This window comes from Acytostelium subglobosum (assembly GCF_000787575.1).
Source record: "Acytostelium subglobosum LB1 DNA, scaffold: scaffold24, whole genome shotgun sequence".
NCBI lineage: Eukaryota > Evosea > Eumycetozoa > Acytosteliales > Acytosteliaceae > Acytostelium > Acytostelium subglobosum.
In genome coordinates this window covers 173,919-187,760 of record NW_012236509.1, presented here as the reverse complement: position 1 = coordinate 187,760, position 13,842 = coordinate 173,919, and the positions used below count along the sequence as shown (strand labels likewise).

General features: G+C 41.9%; 4 protein-coding genes across 4 annotated transcripts; 1 reads left to right on the top strand and 3 right to left on the bottom strand.

The window, feature by feature from the left end:
• Positions 1–1,530: 1,530 nt before the first annotated feature.
• Positions 1,531–2,350, top strand: SAMD00019534_098440 (hypothetical protein; the record flags this gene model as incomplete). The annotated part of the gene is made up of 4 exons (XM_012894876.1): positions 1,531–1,591; positions 1,658–1,865; positions 1,929–2,001; positions 2,069–2,350. 4 exons carry the CDS (start codon positions 1,531–1,533, stop codon positions 2,348–2,350), a joined length of 624 nt encoding a protein of 207 aa, XP_012750330.1.
• A 438-nt stretch (positions 2,351–2,788) lies between these two features.
• Positions 2,789–6,471, bottom strand: SAMD00019534_098430 (hypothetical protein; the record flags this gene model as incomplete). Its single annotated transcript, XM_012894875.1, has 2 exons — positions 2,789–4,769; positions 4,832–6,471. The coding sequence occupies 2 exons, from the start codon at positions 6,469–6,471 to the stop codon at positions 2,789–2,791; spliced, it is 3,621 nt and encodes a 1,206-aa protein (XP_012750329.1).
• A 671-nt stretch (positions 6,472–7,142) lies between these two features.
• Positions 7,143–10,706, bottom strand: SAMD00019534_098420 (hypothetical protein; the record flags this gene model as incomplete). Its single annotated transcript, XM_012894874.1, has 2 exons — positions 7,143–9,231; positions 9,292–10,706. The coding sequence occupies 2 exons, from the start codon at positions 10,704–10,706 to the stop codon at positions 7,143–7,145; spliced, it is 3,504 nt and encodes a 1,167-aa protein (XP_012750328.1).
• Positions 10,707–11,658: 952 nt separating this feature from the next.
• On the bottom strand, positions 11,659–13,225 carry SAMD00019534_098410 (hypothetical protein; the record flags this gene model as incomplete). Its single annotated transcript, XM_012894873.1, has 2 exons — positions 11,659–11,749; positions 11,844–13,225. 2 exons carry the CDS (start codon positions 13,223–13,225, stop codon positions 11,659–11,661), a joined length of 1,473 nt encoding a protein of 490 aa, XP_012750327.1.
• Between the last annotated feature and the right edge of the window lie 617 nt (positions 13,226–13,842).

The following is a 13,842-nucleotide window of genomic DNA, read 5'->3' as shown; positions in this document are numbered from 1 at the left end:
TTACTACTACTACACTCAATCCAATCGACCCAAACAATTAATCAATTAATTAATCAATCAATCCATCCATCCATCCAATCACAATATTGTCTTTTTGGTGGTCATCTACACTATTGGACTCATTTTTGTAATATGAACCAGTTGGTGTATTGTTGGTTAATTACAGATATCATTGGTTGATTGGTTCGTGTGGTGTTACGAGGTTTTGAATCTACAAACTGAGATAAAAATTAATACTTTGATTACAAATATTAATGTATAAAAAGAGAGAATTCGAATGTAATTTTATTGTATTCATTATTTCATAAATATAATTAAATAATATATGTCTAAATTTAATATTAATAGTTTAATATTAGTCATCTTCTTTATTTCCCTTTTCAATGGAATTAATAGTGAAGATACAACCTACGAGGATAATTATTTTCTTAGTTTAGATAAATTCCCTAATCTAATCTATTCAAGAATTATTAGTAATTACACTTTATACTATGGATTATTCAATGTCGAATTCACTCTGTTACCATCAAGTATTACAATTGGTAATAGGTTATTTATACTGACTGGTACTCCTCCAAACTTGTACTTGGAAAACGAGAATCAGGAGAGGTATCCAATTTTTGTTGCTAATAAGACTATTAATGAATCCTATAAATATTTTGTTAAATTAGATGGAAGTTATATACATTTACCTTTTGAGGGCGGACCAAAGTTATCAGATATTTATTAAAACTACTCTTAATAATATATAAAAAAATTTTTTTAAAAATCATTAATAGTATAGTTAGTTTACTCTACCCATATTCTCCTACTATTGGAGCTATCTCTTGGATTGGGAAAAATATTAATAATCTATAATTTTGTTTGATTAAGGTTTAGTTTGTAGGTTCAAGAATAGCTTATTACCCATTAATTTAATTGATGAATTATTACTCTTGTAGCCCTAGAAGATGCAATAATTCAACCGGTACTCAAGTTGGTGCAAGCTGCAAATAACAGCACCATCAATGGGCAAGACGCGACTCTCCATCAATCACCACAGGCACTCGCTCATTTCCCATTTTATTTTTTTTTATTTTTGAGTTGTTTGTGTGTTGACCATCCATCTCAACAACAAGATGGTTTGTTTGAGGTTCGACCCACCCACCCATCTCATTCATTCAGAGTTCACTCTTTACTAATTCATTCATTCATTACATTAATTCATTACAATCACAACAAATATTTATATAAGTTAACTTAATGCTGTGTGTGTACAGCATTAATATTTGTCGAAGTAGTAGCAGTAGTTATTGTTGTTGTAGTTGTTGTTGTAGTTGATCATGTACCATTGAAGAGGACTCATAGATCACATTCATCACCATCATCAACACCATTAATCAATCAAAATCACAATCACAATCACAATCACAATCACCTACATTCAATTTAAATACAAGAGAATAGAGCAGTATAGAGATATCATAGAGAGACGCGCCAATCAAATAGACAGAGCGCCGGACAAATTATAGTATACAACATATACTACATATGTGCCGAGCGGAAGACCTATTCATAGACAATGTTATTCAACATTTAGTTTGTCCAATTGGTATGTATGAATGAATGAAGGAGATATATTGAGTGATTCTTACTTAATGTATTATACACTTACTAGGTAAAGGAATAATCGAGGACCCAGTGATCACACCTTGTGGACATACATTCTGCAGGTCGTGTCTACTCAATCTGTTGAACACAAGAAGACAGTGTCCAACCTGCAAGATACCTGTTACACACAAGCAACTGATACCAAACTACTTGGTATTGGATATACTGGCCGACCAAACAGTCAGGTGCGATCATCACAATGATGGATGTCAATGGTATGGTATTAGAGTTTGGTCAATCAATATCATCACTAACTGACTCAATCACTCACTCAATAGGACTGGCAAATGGTCCCTGCTTAGTGATCATCTTCGACAATGTCAAGCAGTGATGCCAAAGGTTCGATTCTGGGTATGCATCAATCAATCAATCAATCATTGTTGGACACCAAACACCATTACTTACACATAACACATAGACGAAGCATCATGTTCCATTTGGTCAACAGATAAAGGTGATTGGCAGCTGCGAACAACTGGGCAATTGGGATGCTCAGAAGGCATTTCCATTGACGTTCTCTCAGGGTGATACGTGGGAGGGCGACGTACTGCTGGGGCAAGCCGGCAGGATCGAATACAAGTACATCATAACCAATTTTGAAACTGGCGAGCTGATAGGCTGGGAGAGTGGTTCCAACAGAGTGTTCATGGTCTCTGGCATCCTGAACTTTAGACGAGACATCTTTCGAAATTCAACTTGACCAAGGCATGTGTCAAGTCGCGACACTTCCAAAAGAGACACGTATACACCACAATGAGCGATGTACCATCACCAGCACTCCGCACTCCAGCACTTCAAGCACTTCAAGCACTTCAGGACCAAGGACCAGAGACAGAGCACGGCAAGGCAGGGCAGGTCAGGCAAACGAATGGACGAACAAACAACTACCAACACACATCTTATACGATACTTATACGAACCGAACCGAACCGAATGAATGAATTAACGAATGGACGGACGAACTTACAGGCGTCACGGACAGACGGCAAACACTACCAAGACATAGATAATAGGGCTGACCCTATGTATGTCTGTGGCGAATCACCCTTCCGTGATGTGAATAAAACAGATGCTCGAACAAACTCACGAGAGAGAGAGCTCATATGACAAACAATACAACAAGGAAGAGATTTATTGATTATACAATGATTGTGTCGCAAAAGTTGATGATATTGATGTTTCCTTTGACAAAGGCAGAGTGGCGAGCGTAATTGGCCATTCGGACCACAAGTGTTGCGTCTGGTGATCGCTTGATTGGTGATTGATCATCACCAAAAAGGTATTGGATCACTGATTGTTGATTGCGCTCAACAGCACGGGCAATGCATTGAGTGTTTGGAATGAATGATGTTGTTTGATCAGTGGAGGTGAATCGATTGTGGACGAGTCTGATGATGTCAACATTGCCATTCTCACATGCATGTTCAATCACTCGTGTGAGGTAGTGTTGTTTGTTGACCATGTCAAGATATCCTTTGTCAATGAAGTGTGTCAACACTTTGCTGTTGGTGATCGGTGTCATATTTGAGCCTAGCAATGAATGAATTCCAAACCTGCCATTGAAGGCCCATTGGTTTGGATCTTTTTGATTGCAATCGATGCTCTGTTGTTTGAGAAGCTCGATGGCCTCAATGTCGCCTCGTTTGAAGTACTCCACAAACAAACTCAATAATGGTTCGATAGGGAGCATCCTTCCATCTGCCTGGTATTTCTCCATCATATTCGTTGAGACATACTTAAAAGTATCAAACGAGTTGCTTGTGTTGGTGGATAGATTGCGCTTGTCCAAGATCATCTTGATTGTGTCCAAATCACCAACAGAGGCAGCAGTGTTGAATGCCGACTTGTAGTGGGTCTTGAATCGATTGTCAGTGTTGGCCTCCAACATTTCAATCACTTGTCGATCGCCTGCATCAATGGCACTGCTCATGACGAAATCAAAGTCGCACTGGAAGCGTGGATCTGCAAGGAGTCTCTCCAACAATCCAACAGAGATCATTTTGGGATGAATATTGTTGATGCGCACCAATTTGTTGGGGTTGCCTTGGGTGTGTGGCAGAGAGAGGAGGAGATCGACCTTGTTTCGACAATGCATTAGGGCTCCTGGGACGTTAACACTGAAGTTTATAGTGGGCTTGGAACCATTATCTAACAGATGTTGGTAGGTCTTTGTGGCGATATCCAAAGGCATCAAGCAATTGTCTCTTTCCATTATTGTATCAAACATTATCCTGGAGTTGTCTGTGGACTGAGGCAGGATGTTATACAGCTCAAAGTAACCATGCTTTGCACAAACTGCTGGGAGCCGGGGGTCGTTGAGGAGGCGATACCTGTCAATAATGTATTGAGAAACTGGTTGGATGTCCATCCTGATTGAGTGTGCAAGAACATGGATGGCAGTATCTTTGGAGAGTGATGGACGCATCAATTGAATCATCTCAAGTATTGACTTGGATGGACATTGAAGCCACTTGGTCAACACTCCCGACACTGGAGGGGGTATTGGTGAATGTGCGTTGATCGGGGCCACAGCGAATGCCACACCCAGTGAGAGCAGCTTGCTCAGGAACAATGGCGTCTTGATCAAGAACAAGTCAGGCTCCATAAGAGTCATTGGGGGAGCGTTGGAATTGATCATCACCAACTTCATGACATCTTCAATGATTCGAGACCAGTTGTGAGTGTTGCAGTCAGACAGTTGATTGATGAATTGACGCCAATTGATTGTTTCTGGCTCCAACAACAACATTGATGGATGGGCGAGGAGTACATCCAGTATGGGTATATGACGAGGAGTAAAGTGAGCAATGGCGGCACTGATCAACTTGTTGTTGTTGGGTGGATATGAGTGTTTGAGATTGATTGATTTGAATGATTTGATGAAGTACTCAGTGGCACCATACTTGATAAAGTCCAACAATGTGTTGTTGCCAAACAGTTGTCCACCTTTGATGATCAAGCTATCTTCAAAGCCCAAACAACTCCGATTGATCCAACCAACATGCTCCATGATGATCGAGTTCAACTTGTTGTTTCCAAGCACTGAGTATATAACTGATTTAGCGGATGTATCACTGGGCTTTTGTAGAATATCATTCATATGTAAATCTGCGAAATTCCTGGAGCGAATGTTAGTTGGATGAATGAGTTGTCACTTTGATTGATTGATCGTCAAACATACATCCTAATATTTGGAATGGTAGTATCAATATCTTTGATGATATCGTTGCAAATGGTGATGATTCGAGTGTACCCATAGTTATAGGCTGAGTGCATGATATATTGGAGAACACGAAGTTGATCAATCTCTGGCAGGCGAGTGAGTGGTGGTGGGTTGATCTTGACAAGGATATACTCCAATGTTGAGACGGCATTCTTCTTGGTGGCCTCAATCAATGTATCCAGCAAAGGTGTTGGCACTGGTGAATGAGTGATGTCAATGAGAAGTTTGAGATGGTCCACTTTGTCTTGGACCACTGCTTCATTGATGATTGCACGAAGTAGTCGAGGGGACCAGGATGATGGTGGATGAATATGTTGCATCACATGTTTGAACATGTCCACAGTGTTCTTGATCGCATTGATAGACAGATGAGGAATGTTCAGCTTGACATGTTGATGAATGATCTTGATGGCATCGACTGACCCCTTGGTAAACAGTAACTCTGGCGTCCATATCTTTAAATTGTCAGCATCAATCAAGTTGTTTGAAAGGAGATATGATATGACATCCAGACAATCGTGCTCGATTGCTGCCTCCAAACAACGGTCATTGTAACTCAATGATGTCACATCTCGTATGCGCTGAAGTAATGCCAGTGACATGCCTGCTGCCCACTCCATCGATGTTCGTTTGAGTGAGTGTTCGAAATCCCCTGATTCGGCAGAATCGACAATGTTGGCCATGCGCAGGTACTCCAATCCATGCTCCAACGTTAGCTTGCCATTAATTATATGTTTGACCACGATGTATAAACCATTTGGAGATATATCATGTGGGTGACTGGATTTGTGAATGGAGAGAAAGGCGATCGTCAGCTCTGATAAATGGCTCCATACTATTGACGATAATCCATTGTCCCAGTGGTTGTCGAGAATGTCCATTGCCGTCCTCTGGTCATTTCTCTTCAGTGCAGCAATCAGTTCGTCCAATGGAGTCTTGTAGATGACCCTGGAAACCAAGGCAAGATCCCATCGTTCGCCACAATGAGTGCTCATCAGCTCCATGACGATGGCTTCCTCTTCAAATGTCAATGTGTCGTTGCCAATGTTGTTCTTGTGGAGATGCTCAATGATGTGCATATGACCATTATCTGCCGCCACCCTGCTCAGGTTCCTCCCATAGGCGTAAGCTGGGGCATTCCTTGGTGCCATCCTTAGAAGCGACTGTAGTATGTCTAGATGTCCAAGTGTTGTCTGTTTGACGATACCTGATTGGACTGCTCTATCGATTACACATCTTTGTTGGTCATCAAATTCCTTGGCCACCTCCTCAAGGATGTATTGGACACTATCAACACGGCCATTCGTGATGCAATGTTCGAGTAACCTTGAGCAAAGTCCGATACCGAGAGCGCCCATCTCTTTGAGAAGCTTGAGCATATCGACATCGATACCAGGGTATCGGAACACGTATTTTGTGTTGCCAAATCCTAAACAATAAGCCCCCATGTTGGGCTTAAAGTCGCTCGATTGACCGTTGAGTTTGAGAAGTAAGCGTACAAAGTGTATGTTGCCGCGGTCAACTGCGGCCACCAAGTTATCCAATGTTACAGGGCCAATGTAATGGTGTCCAGTCATCTTGAGTAGTGACTGAAGCATGTAAACTGAGCCACACTTGCACAGGTCTCTTATTGTGTCATCCCAACGAACAATCATATTGTTGTTGTTGTTGTTGTTGATGTTGTTGATCAAATGATTGAACACATCAATGTTGTTATAACGTATTGAGTCATTTAATAATGTGTCATTTGGTGGATAACTGTTTGACACTTGATTGTAATGTTGAATAAAGTATTGAGTGGCATGATATTGAAGCATCTGAACAAGACTACCATTATACAACAGTTCTCTACCCTTTATAACTGATAATATCACTGTACATCTTGTTGGACTTTTTGTTGTCGTTGATGTTGTTGATGTTGTTGTTGGACTTGTATCTTCGTGATGATCAACTATAACAACAGGTACGTTATTATCAATCATATATTTATGTATGATACTAACATGATTGAATATATTACGACTTATTACTATATTACCAAATACTGAATGTATTATTATCTCCATGTTTGTTTATTTGTTTGATTGTTGGAATTTTAATGAAGTGTTGGAACAAGGATCTTGTTTGTCCTTGCAAGGTTGGGGGGTTTATCCCAAAGTTGGGTTTTTTGAGATGTTCACTTCGCTCAATTTGAAGAAATACAGATATATTAAGGTTGGGTGACCTATTTTGCGAGCTGAAGATCCACCATCTCGTCTCGAGACGAACATTAAACGATGATTGTGTTGCAGAAGTTGATGATATTGATGTTGCCATTGACAAAGGCAGAGTGGCGCGCATACTTGGCCATTCGGACCACGAGTGTTGCGTCTGGTGATCGTTTGATTGGTGACTGATCATCACCAAAAAGGTATTGGATCACTGAGAGTTGATTGCGCTCAACTACACGGGCAATGCATTGAGTGTTTGGAATGAATGATATTGATTGGTCAGGCATGGCACATCGGCTGTGGACGAGTCTGATGATGTCAACATGTCCATTCTCACATGCATGTTCAATCACTCGTGTGAGGTAGTGTTGTTTGTTGGTGGCCATGTCAAGATATCCTTTGTCAATGAAGTGTGCCAACACTTTACAGTTGGTGATCGGTGTCATCATGTGGCTGAACAAAAAAAGAAGAATTCCAAGCTTGCTATTGAAGGATTGGTCTTTTACATTGCAATCGATGCTCTGTTTTAAGAGATGCTCGATGGCCTCAATGTCGCCTCGATTGAAGCACTCCACAAACAAACTCTTCAATTGTCCAAAGTCGATTATACTTCCATCTGACTTGTAATGATCCAATACCTGCGTGGCTACATCCGGATGGAGGGTCTTCATACCAATTTGATAGCCTAACGTGGATTTATGACCTGTGGTTAGATGGCGCTTGTCCAAGATCATCTTGATTGTGTCCACATCACCAAAAGTGGCAGCAGCATTGAATGCCGAATTGTAGTTGGTCTTGAATCGATTGTCAGTGTTGGCCTCCAACATCGCTATCACTTGTCGATCGCCCGCCTCAATGGCACTGCTCATCACATAATCAAAGTCACATTGGTAGCGTTTATCTGCAAGCAGTCGCTCCAACAAGTCAACAGAGATCAATTTGGGATGGATGTTTTTGATGTGCACCAAATTGTTGTTGGGGTTGCCTTGGATGTGTGGCAGAGAGAGGAGGAGATCGACCCTGTTTCGACAAACCATCAGGGCACTTGGCATGAGGAATCTGAGGTTTGAATTTAATGTACCAACATTGCCCAGAAGTTGAAAGTCGATCTTTTTGAGGATGTCCAATGGCATCAAACATTTATCACTTTGCATTATTGTATCAAACATCATCTTGGCATTGTCTGTGGACTGAGGCAGGATGTTATACAGCTCAAAGTAGCCATGCTTGGCACAAAATGCTGGGAGCCAGTGGTCATTGAGGAGTTGATAAGTTCCAATCAGGTATTGGGAAACTGGTTGGATGTTCATCCTAACTGAATGGGCAAGAACATGGTTGGCTGTCTCCTGGGAGAATGGTTGACCAAACAATTGAATCATCTCAAGTATTGACTCGGGTGGATTCCGTAGCCACTTGGTCAACACTTCCGAGTTGGGAGGAGGTGTTGGTGGATATACGTTTTTCCGTGCCACAGTGAATGTCACACCAAATGAGAGCAACTTTCTGAGGAACAATGGATGCTTGATCAAGAACAGGTCATTTTCTATAAGTGTCATTGGTGGAGAGTTGGAGTTGACCATCACCAACTGCATGACATCATCGAGGATTCGAGACCAGTTGTGAGTGGTGCAGTCAGACAGTTGATTGATTAATTGGCTCCATTTGATTGTTGTGTCTGTCAACAACTGTGATGAATTTGATTGATGCGCAGGGAGGTTATAACATGGAGAAGGGTGAGCATTCGGAGATTTGCTGTCGGTTGGAGAAAAGATCGTGTCTGGCAACAACAACATTGATGGATATCTGAGGAGTACATCGAGTATGGGGATATGAAGAGGAGTAAAGTGAGCAATGGTGGCACTGATCAACTTATTATTGGGTGGATATGAGTGTTTGAGATTGATTGATTTGAATGATTTGATGAAGTATTCAGTGGCACCATACTTGATAAAGTCCAACAATGAGTTGTTGCCAAACAGTTGTTCACCTTTGATGATCAAGTTGTCGTCAATGCCCAAACAACTCCGATGGATCCATCCAACATGTTCCATGATCATCGAGTTCAATTTGTTGTTTCCAAGCACTGAGTGTACAACTGATTGAGTGAGTGTTGCTGGAGCATCATCCATCTCCATATCCGAATATTTCCTGTTGATTGAATGAATGTTAGTTGGATGACGGAACAATTTGATTGATTTATCAACATACCTCTTCATTTTGGTGTCAGGTATACCTCTGATGAGATTGATGCAAATGGCGATGATTCGAGTGTGGCCAGAGTCATAAGCAGAGTCCAATATCGATCGGAGAACTCGAAGTTGGTCTATCTCTGACAAGCGATTGAATGGAGATTGGTTGGTCTTGACAAGGATATACTCCAATGTTGAGACGGCATTCTTCTTGGTGGCTTCGATCAATGTATCCAGTGAAGGTGTTGGCATTGGTGAGTGAGTGATATCAACGAGATGTTTGAGATGGTCAACTTTGTCTTGGACCACTGCTGAGTTGACAATTGAACGAAGTTGTTGAGAAGACAAAGATGATAATGGATTGACATGCTCCATCACATGTTTGAACACTTCCAATGTGTTCTGGATCGTGTTCACACATAGTTGAGGGTTGCTCACCGTGACATGTTTTTGAATGATCTTGATGGCATCGACTGACCCCTTGGCAAAGAGTATCTTGGGTGACCAATTCTGAATAACACAGTCAATCCAGTTGTTGGCAAGAAGATATAATATCACATCGAGACGATTGTGCTCGATTGCTGAATCAAGGCAACGGTTATCATACTCAAGGGATGTCATTCCTTGAATGCATTGAAGCAATTCTAGTGAGATACTTGCTGCCCAATTCAGCGATGATCGTTTGAGGAGGAACTCTCCATCTCCTGATTCGTCAGGCTCGACAAACGTTGCCATGCGAAGGTATTCCAATCCATGCTCCAGTGATAACTCGCCATCTTTAATATGTTTAACCAATTGGTACAAACAATCGAGTGATATATTATGAGAGTGATTGGATCTGTGAATTGAGAGAAAGGCAATCATCAACTTGGATAGACTGCTCCATACCGTTGACGACAATCCACTGTCCCATTGGCTGATGAGGATGTCCCTTGCCGCACTCTGGTCATCTCTCTTCAGTGCAGCTTCAAGTTCCTCCAAAGGGGTCTGGTACAGGAAATGAGAGGCCTCCACAAGATCGATTCGTTCATCCTTGACATAATGATTGTTCATCAACTTAATGACGATGGACTCCTCATCTGATGTCAATGTGCCATCGCCAATGTTGTTCTTGTGGAGATGCTCAATGATATGGAGGTGACCATTCTCCGCCGCTTCCCGGCTCAGATTCTTCCTTGTATAAGAATATCGATGATCGCATGGAACCACTCTTAGAAGCGACTGGAGGATGTCAAGATATCCGAGAGTCGCGCTTCTAATGATGCTTGCTTGGACTGCTCTATCGAAACCACCTTTTTGTGTGTGGTCTAATTCCTTGGTCACCTCAAGGAGGTATCGAACACTCTCAACACGGTCATTCGTGACACAATGCTTAAGTACAATGGAACAAAACCTTAGATTGAGTGCACCCATCTCATTGAGAAACTTGAGCATATCGACATCGATACCAGGGAATCGAAATCGGAACATATATTCACCATGTCTTTCTTTGTATGTTAAGCGCCAGTGGCCTTGATCCTGCGCGCCTCCGAGTTGTTTAACAGTGAGCTCATGACAATGGGATGGGCGGTGATGCCCCTGACCGAGCTGACCGCGTGATTGACCATTGAGTTTGAGAAGTAATCGTACAAACTCTAAGTTGCCTCTGTCAATTGCGTCCACCAAGTGATCCATTGTGATTGGGCCAATATATTGGTTACCAGCGATCTTGAGTAGTGACTGAAGCATGTAAACTGAGCCACACTTGCACAGGTCTCTGATTGCATCGTCCAAACGAACAATCATGTTATTATTGTTGTTGTTGATCAAATGATTGAACACATCAATGTTGTTATAACGTATTGATTCATTGATCAGTGAGTCATTGAGTGGATAACTGTTTGACACTTGGTTATAATGTTGAATAAAGTATTGAGTGGCATGATATTGAAGCATCTGAACAAGACTACCATTATACAACAGTTCTCTACCCTTTATAACTGATAATATCACTGTACTCCTTGTTGGTGATGGTGTTGTTGATGTTGCTGAAGTGGTTGTTGGACTTGTATCATCATGATGATCAATCATTGCAACATGTACGTTATTATCAACCATACCTTGGTGTATGTTACATACATGATTGAAGATATGACGACATAATAATCTATTACCAAATACTGAATGTATTATTATCTCCATGTTTGTTTGTTTGTTATTTGTAGCTTGAGATATTGAAATGATGTGTTTGAGTTGATGCGTCTAAGTTTTGTTGAGTTGGAATCATTCATTTATGAGAACTCAGTTTGCAAATCATACATTGTGAACTTCAATTCAAGATGGAATACTCCAACAACTATTATGCAATCCTGAAGGTATTACTATTCTTTATTCTTTAAGAACATGGTTATATCTCTACCATCTCGATCAAATTCCTAATAAACTGCTTCTCATACTGAGAGTTGACCAACAGACTATTTGGATCGGATGAAGGACATCTGAGTTATTGATTGAGGAGTGAACACTTCATGAGTTAGTACGGGCACTATATCAATCAATCAATGAACGGAATCCAAACAATCAATCACATACCTTAGAAGACCAGGTGCGAATACCATTGCAAGATTGTCCATGTCCATCTTGGACTTTGAGGTGTAATCGGGATGTGAGAACAACTTGAGGAATTGGACGATGAAGCACATCACTTCTCGATTGATGGCGGGCATCGAGTTGAGTAGCCTAAGACTCTCATCTTTGCTACTCGAACTTCTGATGCACTCTTCGTAGATGGCACTGGGCACCACGGGATCGGCCAACTCGCGTAGCCACATCTTGAGCAGACCGGCCACAACATGCACGTCGGTGGTGTCCAGCGTGAAGTCCCACTCGTTCAATCGACCGCGTATGCGACTGACCTCCGACACGGTGCCGGGTATCCTGAAGATGCCCTCAGTGCATGCACCATCCATCGCGATGATCGAGTCGGTCAACATCTTGAGCACGATGGGCACTGTCGCGTCGCCACCCATCTGTTGGCATCGTTGCGAGTCCATCAACTGGTCCAATGTGCTGTTAAACACGGGACATCCACCGCCATGACCATTATCCTTCTTGTTCTTTTTAGACTTCTTCTCTTTCTTTTCTTTCTTCTCCTTCTTCTCCTGTTTCTTTCGTTCCTTCTTGTTCAATTTCTCCTGTGCCTGCGTGTCCCCCGCCACCATCGACGCCCCAGATTGATCGGCTCGTGACTCGTCCGCACCATTATTCGCTGCCACCTTGTCGTCAAAGAATGGCTTGGTACTTGGTGGCGCCAGACCAAGTGACAATCTATTGTTTAACATTGAGTTGAGCTTGGAGGTGTCACAACTTAGTCGTCGAGGAGGGGTGGGCTGTGTAGCCGCTGCCGATGCAGTGGATGATTGTCCAGCCGCGGGACCACCATGAAGTATTGTGATTGGTGGAACAGATATTATTGATGAAGATGGTCTCCATTCAGCCTTGGGATCGTATGAGTATGATCGAGTGTGCATGTTAACGCCCTTTGTCCTGGGTCGCGTAGGCGGTGGTGTCGATGGCAATGTTCCCAAATGTTTGGGAAGACCTGATACGGGTGGAGGTGGTGCAGGTCTATTGGGTGGTTTACTCTGTGATTGAACTGGTGCCAACAATGGCATGCCTTGATTGTTCACGATAACGTGTGGTGGCAGTGATGAAGGTGGTTGAGTGGCAGCACTTGCCATGCTACTGATCTTTGGTGGAAGTGAGCTACATGATGCTGACTTTTGTTGAGGTAGATTCTTCCTTTCTGGAATTGGTGGTCTCAATGTGAGATGTTGTTGTTGTTGTTGGCTGGATGATAGTGATTGTGTTGGAGGAGGAGGTGGTGGATCCCTTTGAGGAGGTGAGACGACTGGATTGTGATCAGCTGATCTGTGAGCAACTGGTGAGAGAGGTGGCGATGGTGTTGGCGACATATCCTTCTTCCCCTTCATAGTTGGAAACACAGGTAAACTATCTTGTGATGGTCGTTTCCTCAACTTATCATTGAGTTGAGATTTAAAGTGATCAATATCATTCTGTATCATTCTTTAGATTTGATTGATTGATTGATTGAATAGTTGATTGGATTGATGGTATTGATGGTATTGATTGATTGATTGATGTCCAAATGTGGTGTCCAAACTCAACTTAACTATTGGATTCAAGTGTGATGGATGACTAAATGGTTAATGAATGGACTGGAGTGGATGAGATAGATGTGATTGATGTATGATTGATTGGTGGACCGCTTTAAAAATGACATCAACACAACTTGCTAGACATCTACCAACATGATCTTACAAGGTGTATAACGTAGTTGTTGTTATTGGATAGGTGGAGTGAGGAGGGAAAGAGTGAAGTTGGGATTGTTGGGCTTACTTTAATGTCAAGGAGGGAAAGAGAGAGACAGACCAGAGGGAGGGAGATGGATGGTATCAACAACAACAAGTTGGAATAGTGATTAATTATTCTATTTCATACACCTCATTCAACTAGACCTGGGATATGTATGAATGAGCTAATGAGTTTATGAGTGAGTGAGTGAGACAGA